This window comes from Bombus fervidus, chromosome 6, assembly GCF_041682495.2.
Source record: "Bombus fervidus isolate BK054 chromosome 6, iyBomFerv1, whole genome shotgun sequence".
NCBI lineage: Eukaryota > Metazoa > Arthropoda > Insecta > Hymenoptera > Apidae > Bombus > Bombus fervidus.
In genome coordinates this window covers 9,060,945-9,084,921 of record NC_091522.1, presented here as the reverse complement: position 1 = coordinate 9,084,921, position 23,977 = coordinate 9,060,945, and the positions used below count along the sequence as shown (strand labels likewise).

General features: G+C 31.4%; 1 protein-coding gene across 2 annotated transcripts in view; it reads left to right on the top strand.

Annotated features, from left to right (window-relative positions):
* Positions 1–21,864, top strand: part of Invadolysin (leishmanolysin-like peptidase, invadolysin) — a 210,228-nt gene extending 188,364 nt beyond the window's left edge. The window contains exons 5-15 of one of the 2 annotated variants that reach the window (XM_072006045.1): positions 2,812–2,894; positions 10,587–10,698; positions 11,549–11,730; positions 11,886–12,089; positions 14,428–14,653; positions 14,965–15,158; positions 15,378–15,510; positions 15,639–15,798; positions 16,082–16,248; positions 16,482–16,601; positions 16,933–21,864. In XM_072006045.1, the coding sequence (XP_071862146.1) occupies positions 2,812–2,894; positions 10,587–10,698; positions 11,549–11,730; positions 11,886–12,089; positions 14,428–14,653; positions 14,965–15,158; positions 15,378–15,510; positions 15,639–15,798; positions 16,082–16,248; positions 16,482–16,601; positions 16,933–17,088 (1,737 nt within the window). In that variant the 3' untranslated portion in view covers positions 17,089–21,864. Of the gene's footprint in view, positions 1–2,811; positions 2,895–10,586; positions 10,699–11,548; positions 11,731–11,885; positions 12,090–14,427; positions 14,654–14,964; positions 15,159–15,362; positions 15,511–15,638; positions 15,799–16,081; positions 16,249–16,481; positions 16,602–16,932 lie in introns of both variants that reach the window. The other variant, XM_072006047.2, reaches the window with a different exon arrangement.
* The last annotated feature ends 2,113 nt before the right edge of the window (positions 21,865–23,977 follow it).

Here is a 23,977-nt window from a genome sequence, read left to right as displayed (position 1 = left end):
TTTGAAAATGCGCAAAAATAAGTATCATAACTAATTTGTATAAAAAAAGGTAGGTATTTATCATACTTTCAAAATATCCAACGTTGAAAGAAAAATATATATGCTTAATTAAAAGATCCTAATCTTCCTAAAGTAATATTTCCTTTCCCGTATCTGATAAAAATATTAAAAAACGAAGCAATTGTTTAGTATTTACTTTAGTTACAGATCGGCCAATGTAAAACTTAATGAAATAGAAATTCGGAAACTTACATTATAAGGACGCTTCGTTTATAACAAGTCACTTAGTTTAATCGTAATATAAGCTTTCTCCACGATTCGTTATAACATCGATAACCTCTTGGCTGTTATTTGATGGACGGGAGAAAAGCGTAACTTGGATCGGTGAAGCTGTTAACGAGGAGCGCCGTCTAGAATGCAATCGGTGAAAAATAATTAAAGACGATGAAATTAAACGTTTGCACGTCCATGGTGTTCGAGGCCCCCATTTGTTCGGCTCCGGTTTTAATTATCAGGCGCTTGCCATTAGGCCGATATTAATGACGCACGTTCGCTCGAGCGTAGCTCCCAACAGACTTCTACTACTTCTACGCTCAATACAACCATCCGACGATCGTTTGTTTAAAGCAGTCGGAAGTAATATCAGCCGTTTCTTCCTCTCGGATTCTCACCCGCGCTTCGCCAAAACAAAAGGAAATGTTGCCTTACGGATCACACAGATTTATACAGCGTATTCATTTTATCGATTGCTAGCATTCATTGCCTTTTAAGTGTAACGTGTACGTTTTAGTGTAATTATCTATTCAAAATGTCGTAAGATGCTTGAAACGATAATATAAATTAACGTTTCAATGTATTTGGATACTTAGTGATTTTTTATAAGATATACAGCCCCGCTCGAAAGTCTTAGTTTGAATTTTAATTTATATTTCTTTATTAACTTATCATTAATTTCTACACATCGAAATTCATATTTCTCGTATAATTGTCTTATCAAGTGTCTGTAAGATTTATTAGACGAACAGTATCTAAGCTTTGTCCCTACGAATCGAGTAATATATCGTGTTCTTATTGTTGCACCGTGTCTCTTTGCGTGCTATCATTTGAATGAATATATCACCTCATAAGAAGTAGGCATGTCCTTGGGGAAACTAATATGAACGAGACTTCTCCTGTTGAGAGTATTACGTGTAGATATTGCAGTAAAATAATATAAACATTATTATTTTATCGTTATTAATATCGCTAATAGAGTTTAAATTAACTTCCAACTATTTCATCTAATTTAATACGTATATAAATAAGCGAAGAAAAATTATGATAAGCAAAAATTTGTCTCAATGTCATGTTCTCAAGATTATTTTCGTAAAATAAGACTACGTATTTTTATGACAGTAGCGTGGCAGATCATTTCAGTCGTGACTGCAGCGCTATGAAATATTTTTTCAATAAAGACGCCTTTTCGAAGAAAATTGGTTGTAACATAGAAAAACAGGTTGCAAGAGTTTTAACCTACTTAAAGGTTCGTAACTGCTATCGTTTCTGTTATTTGTCCAGAGTCTGCGTCATTAACCGCCACTGTTACCTTCCTCAGACGATCGCAGTATGCTTAAATTGCCGGCACACGTCGCACTCTTCCAGTGCAGTTCGATCGCCGTTCATCTCATTTTTGCCATCTGCTTCCTTCGTTATCATCTATTTTGTTATTTACAATAAATAGAAGCGCTCCGTTGTTTCCATCTTTCCTCCTTTTACTCTTTGCGAAAAAGCCAAGTACTTAAACAGATTAAAAATAACGATCACCGAAGTTGCTATAGGAAAATTTGAACATAATTGGCTTCGAAGTAGAGAAAGACGACTTACGTTGGATTTGCTGAAGGACCACTAACATTTGGCGCAAAAATTAAACGATTATTAAATCTTATAGTAAAGATAAACTTATATACCAGCCTCCTTATTATTAGTTAGAATATAGCGTTTCATTTTTCAAAATATTTTCCATAAATATTTATAGGAATTACATCAATTGTATAACAACTCGTTAAGGTTTATTTTGAAAATTCAGCCTCCTGTGTTCTAAAACTCTAACTCTAGCCCGTATTTAAAATCTGAGCAACAAATTAGTAACTGTTTCGACCCTTTAAACGTAGTCCTTTTGGACCCACGAGCAAGCTGTCCGCCAAAGAGACTCGAAGGCTAACGAGCTAGGGGTGTAGGTCAATGGCAGAGTCAGACCTGAAAAGAGGCACTCTCGTGTTCGCTAACTGCCTCTGCACCGTGTTCCGTGTTTATGATACGTATGTTGCTATTAAGCATACAAAAGCAGGTACCCAGGGTGGACCTACAACATGGTAACACAGAAATAGACAGCTCTGTTTATAAAGTAATTTTTGGGACTTCTTTTTGTCTTGAATAATCGACACAAAGCTCTTTCAAGAACAACTCTTTCAAGATTTTGTAAGGAATAACATATGTTAAATACTCGTGTTATAAATGCATTTGATTCAACACGATTTTAGAAATGTAAGTATTATTACGAACAGACTGTAGATTTTTATGCAAATTCATATTTTCGGAGATATAATTGGGAAAGTGGAGTCTCGGTAGAAAATTCCTTACCTAAGTATTGTAAAAAATTCTGTAATTTATATGTTTTGTACGTTTTTTCTTTTTATGTTACATATATTTTGTGCAGTTTTGTACTTTCGAATGTCCAATAAATGTACAGAAATCTGCAGTCTAATTATGAAATTGATATAGTGAAAGGAAAAATTACGTGATATCTAAACTATGTCTTTCGATTTATTTCAGAATACAATTTTACCTGAAGCCGTACACTTTTGGGAACGAGCACTCATGGTCCGTGAGACGAAGAGCACTATTAGATTGAGCAGGTATTTTATTTTCACGTTTGAATAATGCATGTACGTTTGTCCAACGTTATTAAATACATTGCATAAACTGTCATATTGTCATATAAAATGAAAAAATGTATATTTATTCCGATTGAAATATAAATGTAGGTGAATAATTTTGGATAATTAATCAAATTAAATAAAATCGATAATTCTAGAAGCAGTCTACTCCAATTACTATAATTTAGAAGATAACGAATCGATGCTCAGTGCCAATGGATTCGCGATCTTTCGTATCGTACATGTTGCAAACGCATCGTTAATCCAATGGCAATGAAATTACTACCGTTTTTAACACGATCATTAGTATTCCAAATAACGTAATCAGTTCAAGAACTTGCATAAATCATTCTGTACGCATATCCATACACAACTGTCGGTAGCACGTTTATTTGCATAGCAACCAAAATGCTAAGGTAAAACTGTGAATATGCATTATACGTATTTGCGTAACGGGTTATCTGATTTATTGCCCTAATCGCGGACGTACTTGCATTATTAGCGTAAACGTTTCGTGTATTTATCACAGCCGTTTAATGCGCACTTCTCGAACACTTGTAATAATCCTAAAGCATGTTTTTTTATTTTTTTTATTTTTTTAAAGCTTATCCCTGAAAAGGAAAGATCAATCAATCATTACGATATTACTAACGTAACTGCAAAGTTGTCGCGATAATTTCATATTTTCAATCGAAGAAAATACGGTATTAATATAAACAATTCTATAAAATAATAGACAGATGACGTTTTGACAGACAACAAACGATACTTTATCGAGAATCGATAATGAAGAAATAACAGAACTCGTGTAACAACCTCGATATATTGTATTTCCAACTGCAAAATATTTATTTTATATGTTTCTTTCCCTCTTTCTCCTTCCCTCACTGTTCTTTGGGAATGCGACAGAGCAGGAAGCTAAGCATAGCCTCACTTATGCATTTCTCTCGAATTTCCACGAAATCCAAGGTGCTAGCAAGTCGCAGATAACGAAATCCATGCGACAAATCAATTTTGCACGAGACCTCCGGGATTTCCAATGACTTTTGACGTTTCGGTTGGGCTTCGACCGGACGCGAAAAGACGTGGATCTAAGAAGCGAACCAGGTGAATAGGCGGGGTGGCAAGGATGGGTTTCCACGGTGCGGAAAAGAATTCGTTACATTATTCAACAAGCACACGCGGAACACACACTAGACAGGAAGAAAGCGTTTCTTATTTTCGCAAACTTTGCTCGCTTTTTTAATATTGGGAATTCGTCCCTTCGATATGCAGATGAAAAAGCATAGACAGTTCCAATTTAAGATCTGTAAGAAGACACAGTGAATGAAAATTGAATTCGTAACGAAGAACTTGTGTTTTCTGTTTCTTTATCTTTTTCATCAAATACGAATGTTTATCAAAGCAAAGCTGTTTCATAAAATGGAAATTTTTTATCTTAAAATGAGAATATTGTTCTTTAGAGAAATAAAGATTCAATCGTTTATGGTGCACGTATAATAATTTATACAATTATTTTACGACTCTTTTACCAAACAAGAGTAGGTAATTTTGTCTATTATGTTCTTTGGAAGAACAAGGATTCAAGATTTTTAATTATTTAAACTTCGGTATTAAATACCGAATAGACTAAAGCCACGCCACTACTAACGTCCAAAGAAATGATATGTCAGTATTTGGCATTAATTACTGTCAGTTGCGGTATATGCGCTGTTATCAAGGAACGTCATTTGTCTTCGAAGGAAGACGGACATGTGGTGTACAATATTGATCTGAAGCTTCGCAACGAGCAGTGTAACATTAGTTACTGACACCTAAGTTGGCTTCTATTATTAATCTTCATCAATATTGTAAATGAGATCAGATGTGTCCGTTAAATGCATAAACAAAGTAAAACATAGATTATATAAATTTATTTTAATCAATTCAATTATAGTAATTTATGAATGAATGCTGTTCAATGAAATAATACCTATATTTAAATAATTCCTTTTCTTTTGTGAAATAACTTCTTAAATAATATGAATTATATATATTCAAGAACAAAGGAAAAATTAAATTTCATAAAATAAGATTTAACATGTAAATGCGTTATTAACATTATTATTATCATGACATAAGTCCTAATAAATTATGATCGACGCCATAATGCAACCTACCCCTAAGTGGTCGACCCATAAGGAAAGTCGCTGTGCAATGAGAAACGAATAATTTACATAACGTTTACCCAACATCAGAGCTATAAATACGTATACATGAAAATAAGAATTGTGTATCTATGTATCGCTAATGATAAAAATTGGTCGATTGTAGTAAAAATTCACGAAGTTACGGTTCATTCGTTCGTTTAGGTACTCTAAAATCCATTAGGAGAAAATGCACGCAAGCGCCACTTTACCGCCACCAGTACCTGTTCAAACTTTTAATCGGATCGTTTCCCTCGTTTATTCTCTATCTCTTGGCCGCCATTCTCGCGCTACCTTTCTCTTTTGATGCACTTTTCTATTTTTCGTAGCTTTTACAAACCTATGAGATTCTTTTTTTCGCCCGTCGAATCAGCTTTCCGCAAAAAAACCTTGTCGATTTCGCGCCAATTGAAATTTGTCAACTTGTCAAATTTCTCAAATTTCTTCAAAATACAAAAGAAGAAGGACGGAGTAACATTAACACCAGACGAAAGTAGCTATGATTTTCGAATGGCATCAGCAAAGACATTCGAAAAAGTAAGAAAATGAACTGGTCGGTTTATGGCGTGGTTTCGTTTCTGCCATACGGTTTTCTTTTATCGTCTCGGCCAGATCCAATAGGGATTACGAAAACTGGATGGAATAGTTGAACGGGATAGGGTAGCGTCTCTCGCAGGATTTTCTCAGATCTTCTTCCTTCGATTCATAAATATCCCTTGGCTATAATACTTCGCTGAAAAGACTCCCATGAGTACCTTCGCGATATTCACTATCGAAACAACTTCTTCCTACAACATTTTTACCCCCTGCTCTCGACCATGAATCTGTTATTCTTGTCGAACGCGAGAGAAATTCACTTTGACGCGCCTGGTAAGCTAATATTCACTAAGCTTGGGTAGAAATTAATATTCTGTTATACATATTCAACGTTAACTCGCTTTGATAACACCTTGTACGAAGAATTTAGTTGATCAGAACGTTGATCATTTGTTGAAAATGACAACGTGAGTTCGTGCTCGCCCTCCATTTGTAGATGCGCTAATTACAAAAAACAGTAACTAGAAGATTGTTCTAGATACAATCGATAGACTCAATCGATAGTTTTAAGATGTTCTTTTGTTTCTCTTTTTTCCCTTAGTCCATGTAAGTGTGTGCAATAAAGGTTTTTCGGCTCAGAACGGTGTGATAGATTCATCCATACAATATAGTAATAACTATTGTGATCCTACCTCTGAATATAGAAATAACAACATCATTGACTTGTGCGAATATTACAGTGTGTGATTAAGAGAACATATAGCGAATCTCAAACATTTATCATTCACTATATGATCATTTACAAGCTGATTTTTATTCAGGTTTATCTTTTTATCGCGATCCATCTATAAGTATTGGGTCGTCCGAAAAGTTTTTTTCGTTTTATAAGGAAATAATGGATGCACAACATTTTCCGTTTTATATTATTTTATCGAATTACGTATGATCCATTTTGTTCAATCAAACTAAAGATCACAACGTTCGACATATTAGGTTTTATGTTTGTATAAAGATGTTGTAAAAGACGTGTCTGTGAAAGAAAAACACTTTCCGGACAAGCTTATATAATAGTGGAAATTATTTGCGGTCGATCAGTGGAACGAATCCATTTTTCTGTCGTTTTATCTAGTTTCAATATGTGTAAGGAACTTTGTTATGGAGGAAACTCCGAAACACCACAATATTATTACAGTGTGTAAGCAACAACACACGCAGCATCTTTGATCAGCTAACTTCGAATCCCCAAAGTTGTGTTTTGAATAAAACATTCTTCGAAACAAGCCTCGAAATCCAGGTTAATTTTGTATTAAGCTTCTGAACATGATAGGAATTTTCGGGCAATTTCATGAATTCGATATTCGTATAAAGGACGCAAGCGAGCAAAATGTCCGAAATAAATTTCGTACAAGATAAATAAATCTAGTTTCAACTTATCAATCGATGGAAATGTTATATACGCTTTTTAGATTAGTCGAAGAAATAGATTTGGTATGAGACGAGCTTACGGTAATGCAGAAAGTGTGTCACTGCAACAAATCCGCACTCTCGGCATTACCTGGTTTGAGTAAGTATGCTTGAGTAATGCTTTCAAACTGCTTCAGACTCCTTTAAGTTCACCAAATGAAGCGAAAATTCTTTCAAAAAACCTACTGGTGACTCTTCTCGTATTATGGAAAAAAGTATCTTCGAATATTCCAAAGTGTTTGCTTTCACAGAGTTTCATAGAAGATAAATGTAACGTGAAGTTTTCGTTTTAATATATATATATATATATATATATATATATATATATATATATATATATTACGTGTGAAATAATCTAAAACTCATAAGTGTAAAATATTCTTATACTTCACACTAGAAGTACCGATAATTAACACGAAGCTATTTCTAAGCTATTTCACAACCAGTCAAAATGACTGATCTTTAAAAAATACAATATTTTTATATTTTTCGATTTATTACTTTCTTACAGAAGGAATTCCATGTTATGTGGTACATGTTTGGTATTATTAACCCAGCTGGAACCATGATCCCTAAAGGAGGGTTGACACATTTATAAAATTGTAGAACCAGGCATTTTGACTGATGTGGTATTTCTAGTGTTGGCATCTAACGATCCAATCATCGATCCGGAATTTTCCTGATAGCTGATATCATCATATTGAATGATACGCAGTAAAAATTTAAAAAACCGCGTGGCAAGTTGTAGAAAACGGAGAAACTGGTTAGTTGGGGTTCGATAAATAGATTGCAGGACACTTCTACACTTTGACACATGCCAGTCATTTTGACTGGTATTGGTATAAGTAGCCTTGATGTAAAATTATTTTCAGTTTGAATACATAAAACACAAAATAAAATTCATTATACTATTCTTTTAGTTATCGTTGCAAAAGTCATTACATCATTGTGGAAAAAATATAACATGAAGTAGGAATTTTAAAATAAAATTGTAAAACCAATCAATTTGGTTGGTGTGGTAGTTTTAGTGTTAAATGCAAAAAATTACCAATCGTTTCGATATTACTTTCTTTTTCCGTGATAATAAATAAATAACCGCTGTACGATAATAAATAGCCAATTGCCAATAAACGTACGTACCAATGAATCTTTTGTATCTTATTGGAATGTACATGGAACAAGAGTTTAGTTTAATACGATATTTTCGTAGTAAATCCAATTTAAAATTCTAGAAACAACGTACTAATGATAAATAATCTTTTGAAATTGAAAAATTCTTCCTAGCAGTTACAAAGATACTCACGCTGTAACGTATTGCACCGTGTTACATCCAGACTGAATAACGCTTAATCCGTTAATCTGATCACCGCACGGTCGCTCGAATCAATTTACGTAATGTACGATCAGTTGGAGGATTCCTGGCGGCCGAAAATCTGTGGTTTAAATCATTGAAATCTCCACAGCTGCTTCTCCATAACTTCCACTTTTATACGACTACCCGTCATGTGCAGTCTCTTTCATTATCGGTTTCATCCTTCTTCTCTTTCCTTCTAGCCGAGCTTCTGGAAAATTCTGCCAACGGCATAAGTGCCATCAAGTTTCCGATGCGCCTTTAAATTCCGTTTGGATTTATGATTTCAATATCGCTTTAACGATGGCCCTTAAAATCGAGCACGCTATATTAGTTCATAAAGAGAAAATCCTCTCCGTAAATATTTAACCAGTTTCCAGGCAATTTACCCTTTCCTTTACGAAATCTCCCATTCCCATCCATTTTCTTCGTTTTCTGGCTTGGCAGTTATCGCGGAGACGAAGGGGAGGAAAAAAGCAAAAGGTTTCGACCGTCTTTCTATCGCTGACATCGGGCACATTCATGTCGAGATAAAATCTTGCAATTTCAGGGGCTTCGAGAAGCTGCTGATACCGGTACATGTTATTCGAGGAAATTACACACATTTTTCTTTCTCTGCTTGTAGAAAGAGGAAAGAAGAAAATTCGAAAGCGTATTTGCCTTTCAAATAATCTATATACACCGTTGTTATCGTTTTTACGGAAGCATCAGATTAAAATTAATTTTCCTCGGGAATATTATTTGTTTATCATCTGCTGTAATTATATATAGAAATGTTATAATAATATTATTATAGCAAACGTTCTTTGAAAGAGAAAAGCAAAGAGTTGGTAAATATTTATCTTATATTTAACATATACATATACATCTATTTGCTACATTTTATATAATATAAATATAAATAATAATTGATACGCGTTTAGACATCAATGCTATAGCCACATGTTTGATAATTTTCAAGTGCACGAAATCTATTCCTAATTCGAGAATTTCAGCATTAATAATATCGATTAAAGTATCTGCAAATGTATAAAACAATAAATACATATACCGTGTTGACGTTTAAAATGAATCTGTGAAAAATTTCCTATATATTTATAAACTACCTGTATAAATGTCTCTATGTAATTTCGTGGGCTTTTAGACCTGTAAACCCATCGAGGACGATATAATAGAAACCGTCGAAGGTTCGAATAGTATCAAGACCCGGGATCTAAACTACATAAGCCCGCTTTTCACTAAGCCGGCTACCGTATTTAATGTGATTACGAAGAAAACGCGATATTTGAAATTACAAACTCTACAGGGCAAGCCAAATCAGTTGCATCGATAGAATACTGAACTCTCGAAGCCATCCATTTTATTAATTGATAATCAATAGTCGTTCGAGTCCCTAAGTTTGTATCCATTCATTTCGTTATTTACATCCTTCGCTCGTGAAACCATATAAAGATGCGCGGAACTCTTCGATTGCTTGCCAGTAATTTGCAGAATTTTTATATTCCTTCACGATATGAAATTAAAAGTTCCAATATACGTGTAATTAATTAATGGTTGTACGTAGAAAAAGGATGTGATCGTGGTAGCTGAATGTATCCTCGGGGAATTATAGATTTGTCGATGTAAGTCAAAAGATAAATAGAAGAATCTCACTTTCTTTCTCAAGTTCTTTGTCTACATACTCGCATCAAACTTTAAAATCTAAAACGTCAAGAATAACGATATTTTTCTACGTGTCGTGGAATACTTCTCGATCGTGAACGTTTATGTAACAGAGTGCACTTATACCCTCGCTGTCGGTTTTTCCCCAGGAGTCCGTTTTATCCTTCCTCCTATTGTAGTATTTCCCTTCCTGATGTACTATGTATACGTATCTATGTACTTTTATCGTATAAAAGTATACGGATCGATGTTATTCAAAAGTTTTCAGACCACTTGTCCCATGCTGGTTACGTCGATCATGTCTCTTAAATGTATAGCGTATAAGCTTGAAACGCAAGCGGAGCTTCCAACGCACAACGAAGATTATATCGCGATTTTTACAATATTGTTTTTTTCTTCTTTTAAGCATTATTATTGTTTGTCTTTCTTAAAGATAAAGAACGTTATCTTTTAAATTCTCGTCTGTTTTAGGAAATGCGAAAGTAGTCAAGTGTTCGTCAAAGATCATCACACTCACTGTATAGATACCTGTCGAACTACTACAATGTGCGGTGAAGTAGTCGTGCCCGAAGATCATCTTGACGTAAGAACATAATTAATAATTTCCATAGCAACAAACACGGAGATATTATTGTCAGGAAAATTGAAATATTAATTTATCACGAATATTATTAGCAACAAAAGTATAGTGTGCATAATGAGGGCTATGAAATGCACAAAAAGTTAGCGAGTTTCGATTATTCTCTTTTTGGAAACAACGTTTGAAAATAACATGCCCTTTCAAATGTAATAAGTTATTAAAGTGATACACCTATGTGAATAATTGTGAAGTATATATCAATTTTAAATGCGTGTTTCGCGATACAAAACTAGATTACTCGACATCGAAAATGTGCTTAACATCTATATATAAATATATCAGGAAAATTCGATGCAAAGTCGATTTATTACAGCGATTTCGCAGATATTCAATCGCTCTGCGCGTTGCTAGACGTTTAAATAGAACATTAAAACTTTAACATTGTCAAAACTGAAATTATTAAAAAATTCAAGAATACTTATATTTGGTTTTCTTTAACAGACGATAGAAACGATAATAATTACGACATTTTTATTTTCCTTCTTTTCCCTATTAAAACATTAAAACGCCTGGGTTATGCCTTCTCGGTTAAAATAAGTTTAAGAACGAATTTATTTAATGGTTATTTTTTACATATCAGATCATCTCTGGCAAAGAAATACTTGAAATTGGACTTATTAAACAGATTCACTAACTGTTTCTCATTATTCTTTTTATTTCATTTCCACGATAAATACTAATGATTGATCTAAGACAGATAGAATTAACGTTTTCGCCTTGTAGAATTAACAGAATTGTTCGTAGTATATTCGATGCAGAAAAATATAATGTAATGCGTTTACTTGATAAACAGGTTTGTAGAACATGTAATGCAACAGGACATAATTGCGGTATTGCTGAAGGAAGTAGGGCAGGCCCAGGTATAGATGGTGCCGATTTTGTCTTCTATGTATCCGCGATGCAAACTGCAAGATGCCATAAAGGATTAACCGTGGCTTATGCAGCGCATTGCCAAACAGAGGCAGCGTTAGATAGGTAAATTATTTGTCTATGTATTTATCTAAATTATTATACGTATATTATTTTCTGCTACACATATATATTTATATGTATATTCTTAATATTTCTTTATTTAATTGTTCTTTGTGATAGAATTCAATGCAAGCGGAATCTCATTTGATATTTTGCAGACCGATAGCTGGTCACGCCAATTTGTGTCCGAACAGCATAAGCACGAAGCCACAGGAACTAGAAACATTATTAAGCACGGTGAAACACGAGATATTACACGCTCTGGGATTCTCTGTAAGTTTATACGCTTTCTACAGAGATGAGAATGGTGAGCCTAGAACTCCAAGGAGAAGCGATACAGGGAAACCAATGTTAAACGAAAAGTAAATATATGTCGCTTTATTACGCTACTACCATTTCCTGCTTCAGAAATATTTCATCAATTATTGGTACTTTGCTTCTTCCATAACCGAAGCATCTTTTATAAGATGAAATAAAAAGAATGAAGTTATCTTTTATATAAGAAGAATTAATATTATGATATAGTAATAGAAAAATCGTAATAGATATAAGATGATCTATAGTCATTTCCATAATAGAGAGTCGTTTTTCTATCAAAGATATTTCAGGGGAAATTTAAGGATCTCTATCCTCATGAAAGTTATCTTTCATAGCTAATAAACGATTACGTATTGTTAAATAAAGTTATGTTCTCCGTGATATATTACATTTATTTGTAATAATCGGATCGTTATATTTGAAAAATTTCAATAAAAGTGTAATATATCATCTGCCATGTAGATATGTACACATATCGCATGAGAAAGCCGTTTCCTTCGAGTTTAACTAGCGTTGAAGGGAATAGCTCGCTTTCTTCAACGATCCATCATCCCGCAATAATGTCCTTTTGTCTTTCTCCTTTCTTTTTCAGCAACGAGTCCTTTTTCTCGCATATTCTCGCCTCCTGACACTGAGTCGGTGTATCTGCCTTTAAAATTGGAAAATTCCTTGTGTTCCTGGTATTCTTGGTTCCAAGGAAATCGACGAACCGTAACGAACCAGGTTCCGGCCTTGTCAGACGAACACGTTACTTGCTCTTCGCCATTTCTTCTTCTCTTTTGGCGTTTCTCTTACATTGACTCGTAGCTTAGCAGTGATCTCATTCTCTCTTTGCCATCGTCTACCCTTCTGTATCCACGATCCATCTGACCGTAAGCTTGCGTGCTTTCATTCTCTCATATTTGAGCTTCTTTGTGTGGATCTTCGTACGTACGTTTTACGTCTACCTACATACAATGGACACTACGAGGATATATCTTGATAATCTGAAGAGATCTTTTTCTACAAATTCTACTGTATTGCGCTTATTTTGTAAGCGTTTTTCTACTTTGTTAAAGTTTTATAGACCGCAGGAACTGGATTTCTACGATTTGTTAAAAGTTGCCGCAACCAACTGTTCTTGAGAGATATATTTTTCTTTTTTAGAAAAGATAAACTACGCGATTATGGAAGTATGAGAACCCGTTAAACATTACAACATGACGAATACTACTCTCTGGGTTCACGACACAAGACGTTTCGAAAAAACATTTGCTTAGGGAAAATATAGTTTTTCTCATAAGTAGAATCTTCAATAATATCTTAAATCTTAAATATCTGGCATAATACAAAATTAATTAACACATTGTCGATGTCTTTCCTTGCATCTGTGGGAAATTTAATGATGCAAAAATACACAGAACGAAAAACACGTAACACGTAGAAATATATATATATATATTATATATTAATATATATATTATATTATATATATTATATATTAATATATATTATATTATATATATTATATATTAATATATATTATATTATATATATATATTATTATTATAATCATATATCGGGTTGGCATTGGAATGCGGGGCGTATAATGAATCTTCCTATTTGTTGACCATCGTTCTTGTATACCAGATGATATTTATTGAAGCAAATGTATTACAAAGGTTAACAAGTGATAGCGGTGATTGAATAATCGAGATGTCGATGACGATGAATTTAGGTTCGATAACGAATGCACGGTCAACGGGATGACGATTGCGATTTGGGACTTGACGTACTTATTCACTGGACTAGTCGGACTTATCGGATTGAGAGTCAGTCCAAGTGGAACTGCCCTTATGTATTTCTCTCCGTACCTCTCTGTATCCCTCGGGTCAATCTTTGTTTTTAAGGAGAGTTATTCAATTACTTCATACCTCTGTTAGGTACACGTCCCTCCCGTGACCGTGGCTACGTTCAGTGACCCGTTATGTCACTTCGAACCCAAGCCCACTGTTATAAACCTCGGGCAAACATGATTGATTGAATCATAAACAGTTATTTCTCATTTTTTATTATTTAGGTACGGCTATAATAAAAGGTCTGGACTAAAGTATTGGGGACCTTCCTAAACATTCCAAAAGAAAGGCCCCGATGTCCTTTCATCTCCGACATATATATATATATAATATGATGTGTTCGTCATGATATTTAATGGGTGAAATAAATGTCTGTAATATAAAAATATAATTTCCCCATTAAGCATCGGCAGACTGATCATAGAAATTAAGATATTTATGTTTATTTCAAATACCTTGTTGTATCGTTGTATCTTTTATCATTTTGCTACAATGTCGATGAATTTTTTTACCGATAATACTGGCTAATCCTGTTATATGCATATAGATTACAAACGCATCAGTGGAGTGAAAACACGATCAAAACGGTCGTTAGACGATATTGGCAGGTACACGGTGGTTACGTGGAAAGGTCGATGCAGATGATAGTCACGCCGAGGGTTCGTGCTGAGGCTCAGGCTCACTTCAATTGTCCAGAACTAGAAGGTGCGGAATTAGAAGATCAGGGGGAGGATGGCACGGCACTGACGCATTGGGAAAAACGAGTTTTTGAGGTAAATTAATTAATGTACTTTTAATCTTAATAAAATTTGATCAGCTTTATAAATATTAGGATTGTACAATTTTCAGTATACTGTGTACTTTTCAAATTGTGTGTTTCAGTGTTCAGTGTACTGTACTTTTATGTACTGTGTCTTTACGATTGTTATCTAGAATAATATTTTTTTTGTAACGTTAAACCACTATTAAAGAAACCACCTGGCTAATTATATTTGATTTATGTAATGCTGGAATAAATTTAATTTGTTTACAAAAGATCGAATTTATATCGATTTGTAATACTTTTGTCGTTGTATTATTTCAGAACGAAGCAATGACAGGAACACATACGCAAAATCCCGTTTATTCGAGAATAACCCTCGCCCTTATGGAAGACACTGGATGGTACAGTGCAAATTACTCAATGGCTCAAGAACTGGGTTGGGGGAAAAATCTTGGCTGCGATTTTTCGATGAAGTCGTGCAAGGAATGGATATCTTCGAAATCTTCGCGACTATCGTATGTATTCTTACGTTATGTTTAATTATACGTCTTCACAATTAATGGAATAATTCCACCTAAATATTATAAAACATTTAATGGTTCATAAATATAATTAAACATTGTATACAATAAACACAAACTCTATGCTATTTAAAAATGAAAAAAAATTATCCTATAGGTATTTACATGATCAGACACTAAATATTTTTGATGTAACAGATTATTGTTTTTTAGAGGGAAGTCTATTCATCCCTTTTGTAACAAAGTAAAACAGGATCCGTTGCAAACCGAATGTACCGATGACCGAAGTTCGGTGGCGTTGTGTAATCTAATTAAATATCCACTGCCACTGCCTAAAAAGTACCAGGTATGAAATTGCTTACGTTTAATCGTCCTTTTTGCAATTTTTCCTTTTTTAAATAAAATATTACTCTAACTACGGAGTATATTTTTTACGGATAAAAGATAGTATTGTATCGATCTTTTGTTTCTTAGAACTTTGACTCTATACCGCACGTACCAGCTGGGGAGGAACAATATTATGGTGGTTCAGTATCTCTGGCAGATTATTGTCCGTACATTCAGGAGTTCACGTGGAGAGCTCGAAATATAGTAGTTAGAGGTTCTCATTGTCTCTACGAAGAGAATAATCCTCGTAAGTTGTATCGCAAATGATAATGGAAATCCTATTCTGCTATAATATAGGAAACATCAGCTTTTGTTAAAGTTGTTTTTCGAATCAATACAAATTTTAATGAATTACGTAAATATTCAAGTTTAAGATGAAAATAGAAGCTATCGTTTTAAAACGTTCTGCTTGTTGTTAATTTTCATAACGTAACGTTGAATAAATAAATAGTATTCATAAATAGTATACATAAATAGTATAGTATATAATGGAATATATTAATTTTATTAATTGAATTAATTCTGAACAGATCCGGATAAAAATTTTGCTCTGGAAAAGTATGGCCCACATTCAAGATGCTTCGATCATACAAACCAAATGTGGGAAGAAAGGGCTTGCAAACAAGCTCGGCAATGGCAGCATTGGGGTTCCGGATGTTATCAGTATAAATGTGAAGCTGGCAGACTACATATAATGGTCAGTGACATAAACCTATTTTTATTTTATGTTATATATTGTTATTAACATACGCCAGCCGCGGTCAACGTCGTTTTCGTCATAAGCTACCATAAAAATCGATGGTCTTCCAATTTTCTATCGCGATACACTTGGCTTTAACTTTTTATACTGTGGCTGTTAAATATTCATAACAATATTTAATACTATAAGATCGATAAATTATATCCTCTTCAACATATTTTATTGTATAGGTTGCAAATTACACATACACGTGTTATCATGCTGGTCAAGAAATAACTATCAGAATAATACAGAATGGTTGGCTTCATAAAGGAGCTCTAATTTGTCCTCCATGTAAAGATATATGTCAGGTGAGAAGGAATGTTATGCCAGATAAAAAATATATTACACACCTAAACTCAAAATATATTTTACAAATTAGAGAAAATAATTTTTTTTAATTTACTTATGCAAAATGTTCTATGAACAAACAAAATTTTACAAATTGATTTGAGGTGTCACTCTAAATCGGAAATGTCTAATAAACATATTCCTGGTCTCAATTATTTCTGGTATAGTAAAATTTATCATCCCAGTTACCGTTCTTAACAATTATACTTAATCCCTTAAGTAGAGCAACTCTTTCCTACAACTAAAAGAGACTAAATATATGTATATACCTCATGTGTCTCTTTTTTACAGGCGGAACTAAAAGAAAAACACGAATACTGTAAGCCAGGAGATGAACATCCACCTGCGACGTATTATCACAGAGACATTTTGTATTGTGCGTCCGCAGGGACACTTACAAATTTCCCAACATTTGTTGTTTCAATTTACTTCCTTGTTTTTAGATGATGTGTCATCTGATCTAGGTAATATTTTTATCAATATTAGAATTAGACCGAGGAATTATAATAACGTACTATCAGAATGTCGTGTAAAAAGCGCTTCTTAATTACGAAATGTGAAGTGTTTGTTTAACGACATAGAAGTATGTTTGGAACCAAGTAATAGTTTCATAATACGAATATCAACCGAGGTGACAATTCTATTTTAATAGTTTATTGTAAAAAGAAATATTTCCTCGATAATTTTTATATTTCTGGACGTATAAAAATATATAGAAGTACGAATTTAGAGGTTCGACACGCGCGTACGGTTAATGTTCACGGTATTTCGTATTTTACATTTATGGCAAACGTATTTATAATTACAGTGATAAATTTTGACAAGGCATTTTTTTAAGTGCCAATAGTAATAAATATATAAAGGCTGATCTATTTTTGATGTGTCTGTTTATCCCAGAAAATATGTTGAATTGCAAAGAATTGAAGGATTTCAAGAGTTAACAAAATCTATATTTCTTAACATAAAAAGCAACAATATAAGGAAGTGAGAGTAATGGATAGATGTGACTCTATAGATAAGATGATCATTCAAGAACATTGTTTCAATTTTATATGATATTAACCAACTCTTTTTCAATATTTAATCTTATTGTTCTCATTTACTCTTTGTAGGATTTTAAGAATATAAAATTTATATGTTATATGTGTATGAATATGTTATATAATACCTCCAACTATGACCTACTGTATTTTAGACACAGTGTACTTGCATATATTAAGCTCCGAATTTATCAGAGTTTTGGAATAGTTAATTACTTTTGACTTCTAAAAATGTTCATATAATTAAATATATTTTATCACGTTGTTCTTTTTCATTATTGAAAAATACTGATAATAGAAATCCTTTAAGATCCTAAAGTCTACAAAATTGCTCTCGATTTAACATACATTTTGAGATAAAATTACATAGAGATAAAAATGGATCATCCTATACATATATAATTACTTACGATAATTATGCCGCCCATTTTGTTATCGTCTTTTTCTACGAACATCACGGTTTTTCACATTGAATGTACTGTGTAGTATCTAGGAATTTTGCTTCTTTTATGAATTGTTAATAACAGTCATTCAATGTCAGTTAGTACTAAATAGAGACGAATGATTACATCTGAAAGTATCAAAATATCTGTATAAGTGCCAATATATTACCTGTTTTCATTTATATAACAGCTTTAGTTATGTTATTATTTAGTAATATGTGTAAAATATCTTGGTAACCCTTATTCATCTTTTATGTACTCACAAGAAATATATTTTATTGTTAATTTAAAGGTACAAGTATAATACAGCGACCATAGTCTTTTTTATACATAAATTGAATTTTAACCAATTTTTTTATGAGATAAAATGACTGTTATTGTATGGTAACATTCAATCATTTCTAAAAGCTTGTAATATACATACACAGTTGTATTTCTTAAAATATCTAAGTTTTGGTACATATATTTTGTGTACTTTGTAGTATTAATTAATGCTATAATATAAAATTCATCACGGAATATTTTATACTCTCTTATTTAACCATTTTTTATGTAAAAACCATGCAATTGTAGTACATTTTACATCAAAAAGTGAATAAGGGTTAAACGATAAACTCCTTGCTATAATTTCTTATTGTTACCTCGGAAATAATTTCAATTACAAATTATGAAAATGTTCAACTGTTATTACAAAGCTTAGACATGTTATTACAAAGTGTTATTACAAAGCAAAGATACGTTGTTTGACATCGAACTTTTAATATAAATCTCAAATTTGATAATTAGTATTATACATACATATCTGTATATTTGTTGTTTATTTTCTATTCCTGCATTTGAATTCGTTTTATCGCATATGCAATACCTAAAGAATTGGGCGACACTGAAAAACGAATTTAATTTTTGTACAATTAAAGAGAGATGATACGAGTTTTGTTTTTATAGTTAGATTATAATAAATATCATATCCTTAAGTATAGGAAAGGTATTGGGAGAATTCAGCAAGAAATAGGAACATCTCGGTAGGTTGTTCTGAAAGTGCTGTGCGTTTATAAAAATATCAATAAACGTAAATGACATTTCTAAGAAATAAGCGCTAGAGAATAAGCTGTAAATATTTTACGACTACGTATTTAATAAATAAGAAAACAGAAGAATTTTTATGAACATGAAAGAACATATATTCACGAGAAAGCAATTATGCGAATTGTTTCTTTATATTATATCTATGCATGAAATATGAACATTTTGTACACGTTACAAAGAAATTTTAACATTCCATTGCAAAAGATTTCAAGTTCAGAACAATTAATAACATGTAAATTATTAAATAATTAATTACAAAAGACTTAGAAAGTTAATATACTTGTAGATATAAAAACATATTGCTTCATCACGTTAAAAGCTCTCACAGTTTACAGAAGAGATTATGCAAAGTGTACTTATCTAACAAATTATTTTTCTCGAAGCTGCAATTGTGGCAGTATTAATGTGGTGAAACTTAGTAATTGTTTTCCTATACATTCCAAAGCAAGTAACGATAATTTCAGAAATTATTGTAATAAAATTCCATTTGACGTATTTAACAATTTGTAACATAATTGTGAAATTATTTAGCTTATTACTTTTTGCCCAATTTTTAAGATCATCATATTAATTCTTTCATATCGATGTTCAATTTGAAAAAACGTATTCTGTATATGTATTCTGTAGAATAAATTCATTTTCAAATTGAAAAAGAATTTTCACTATTTCTTTTTCTCTAGAAAAATTCTTTAAATAAAAATTTAACTCAGATATGATCATTTAATTAACTTTCATAAATAAATATTGTTAATAATGAATCGATTGTAGCTAGTTAATTGAGAAATACAAAAATATTCATTGTTCTTAATGAAAGGCGAGAAAGGATAGAGCTCTTTCTGTTATTAAAAATTGCATCTTTAAAGCTATCAAATAAAATATCGTTATGGAAGAATTAAATTAAACGATATTGTGTGTTAAGAAAATAGTACCGTTGTTCGGTGTATAATAACAACACCTAACGACTGAATAACAAATTTACGCTTTTCTAACATAATGAATGTTAAGTGCGGAATATTATATAAATAATGCAGAACGAGACTAAATATGTTTTAATAACATTACAAGGCCCAATTAATAATTATTATGAAAGAATGTGAAAGCATATACTGCGTGTGAGAGCGTTCACAGGACCTATAAGATACATGTATCATAAAATTTATTAAAAGTTAGAAATACCGCTGTAAAATCTTTATCTGATTATCTAATATAAAAGTAGATTGTTGTATGCGACAAAAGAAAAGTACAGGGGAAGAACGTGATATATGTATAAGTCACATTTTTTTAGTTTCTTGTCTTTTTAGTACAATAGCAATCTTAAAATAATAAAACCATTTCAATTGTACGTGTAAAATAAAGTAACAGTTTGAGTTACGAAGGACATTTTTAAGTCTGATTCTTGAATTAAATTTGTATTTTGTTTATCCACCTGAAAGGACATATCGATTGTTGTAATATTGGAAATGTCATTAATTTTGTACAAAGTATCGTGGATGATATCGATTCTATTAATTATTTTATTATTTTGGGGAGGAAATCTGCGAAAATAGACTTATTATATTTATCCTCTGAGATCAACCGCTTTAATTGTAAATGCGCCACTCTATTTTCAAATTACGAAAACGTTCTTACCTTCTGTGTGAAATACGTGTCTGTTCAGAAGACAGGGAAGAGAAAAGAAAGATATTTCGCACAAAACGAAATTTTACGGTCAAGTAAGAAGCTACGATAGAAATTATGATAACGTAGAAGATAATGAGAAAGGGTAAACGAATTATGTCATAAAGGATTCTAAGCAGCAGTAGAAATCAAAGCACGTAACATTGTATGTACGATGAGACGCGTAGAAAATGTACCTTTATGATAGGAGCAAAAGACAATATTATTCAGAAAATTGATTTATATTTTAGTCTATCCTGTGTCTCTTCTTTAAAGTGTCTTCCTTTTCAAATTTACATGTTATAAAATTTATGTATTATTTTACATGTTGCATCGAATGTACTGTAATATAATTTCATTGATTTAAGCCTATCGTTATGTAAGTGTGCCATGATTATAAGGAAATAACGTGTATGTTTATTGGGATTCAATATTGTTTCCTATATTATTGTTATATAAGGATTCTTGCTGTTTATATATCATCAAATCGAATTGTAATTTAATTACAAAAGAGGGACTTATAAAAAATTCGTTCATAAAAAATTTTAATATGAGACGAATATTTTAAAACTAATTAATTAAATCCGATCTCGAATGTGAACCAATATGTGAGTTTATTCGTTCAATGCGTTACATGGATTACAAATGTCCCTTCTATTTGTACTTTTCTACTGTGTATTTTATACTATTTTTATCTTGGAATATTATTCCATTATAGAGTATAATATCCTATCGAATCATTACTAAAGAATTATGTAATGTAGTTCTATTAATGATATATTATTATTTGTTTACTGTTTTAGTGAAAACATGCTTAGATCATTAATTCTGAAATTCACCAATATGTATTTCTTTATAAATTCTTCATACTTTTCAATTTCGTTAAATACGTGTCATGAAAAGTTAAATGAACAGTTTTAAAAAGTCAGTCAACCAAATCATAATGGACCTATGCGTGAAAATTTGTACTATTATTTAAATAAAAATCATATCAAGAATAGCTTGCATTTGAAATAATTACTATCCTTTAAACAACTTTAATAACAATGCCAAGTAACTGGATGTTGCATTACTCATATCTCTTAAATTTTATGTAAAAGCCAAAAAAGTCATAACATATTTACTATTTAACAATCTGGATATTAATTAAGAAAAAGGGTGTCAAATAATACAATCAAATGTTTACTGTTTTCTTAATTGCATCATGCAAATACTTATTAGAGTTCATTAACTCCTTATACATAATTTTCTTATTATCCTATAAATATAAATATAAATATATATATATATATTTATATTTATATATATGTATATATTTTATGATATTATAAATGTATGTACAACTCAACTCATCGACATAACATACTAATTGATTGTTTATTGACAAATACATATTTCTCATGAATATATATATACAGTGAATATAAAAAGTATTTATACATCATTGATTTTTATTATAAGTTATGCGTCCAATGCAAATATTAGTACATGTTTTGGTGAAATAATTAAGAAGAGTAAAGTTTGATAGTTAAACAAATATTTGTTCATCTGTGATCTTACGAATAAACTAATTGCAGTCAATCACCAAAAAATATTTAACATTTTGCCCCCAATATTAAATATTCAGATACAATGTATCTATTAATAACAGGATAATAATTGTCAAAATCCAGAAATTTGTTATATCCACATGTAACAAAATTGTTTCCCAGGGAAAATATGAAATATCCATTTAGACTTTATGAAACTTTATGAACAGAAGCGAAGTATCCTACTATTCATTCATTCATTTATATACATCAATTTAATGTATGGATTTTATAAATGTTTTAAGTCTTTCTACTACTTATATATTGTGGAATTTTGTATATTTTAAACAATTAAATAATATACTTCCATATTTACTATTAATGAGATATTTAGTTATACGAGTTAAAAAAAAGAATTATCATCTATGTTTGAAAGTACCAATATTCGCTTCAAGTTACGACATTGCAATAAAAAGTAGATGTTGAAATACTTTCTATATATATTGTATAATTCGTACAATCTGTAATCGTAGTGAAAACAGTCTCCTTCAACCCATACGTTGAAACTTGTTGAAAATCACACATAATTTAATATAATGTTGAAAAAAATATTCCTTTACTCTTCAGTACATGAGTATGTTTCGTGAGTATCTAATGAAATATTATAATTACGGGACGTTAATATTTATCACACAATACGAAATAAGTATTAATAGGCGTTTGAACAATATCTCTATGTAATATTAAAGCGAAAATAATTTAGTAGCTAATATTTGTCGGTCGACCATTTTATCCTTCGTTAAAATTAATCTAGTTCCATTGAATTTATTAATTCTAATCAATGTCATTCTGGCAATATATATAATAATATATATAATATATATAATATATTATTATAATAGTCGATAATGTATCTGTTATATACTTGCACTATTATCCATAAGTTTAATCACATACGCGTTTAGAAAATTTTTAATGAAATTATCAAACGGGTAGACATTATTGCTATGAAAGATTTCAGGATATGGCAATGTTATTTAAGTACTTAATAAAAAGAAAATGGATTTATGAAATTTTATAAAACATGAAATAAAATACTATCAATAAATAGAGAACAATGAGTACAGTTAATGATAATTTATTCATCATTATACATATTCCAAGAATTATATTATATATCAACAATCTATTTTACTGTTTCTTGTAATTTTTCATTTATTTTTGTGTGAAATATTACTTTTTTCACTTCTCACATGATTCAACGTCGTGAAACTCGTGAACAATAGTGCAGTGTATATCATATATTACTGACAATGAAAGTATTTATCGGCTTGCAATCACTTTTTCTTTGTTATTATATAACTGCTAGAAATGTTCTTATTATTACTATAAGAAAAATCATAGGATATATAATTATATTTGTACAAGTTACGCACATGTATTCATACATGTTAGTCAACAATCGCATGCGTTCACTTGACAATCTCATCAATTTATATTGAGGAAGTCATAGCTATTATATTCCAATTGCATAACAATTTATATAAGTGCCAATATTTTTAATATAATAATAATAATAATA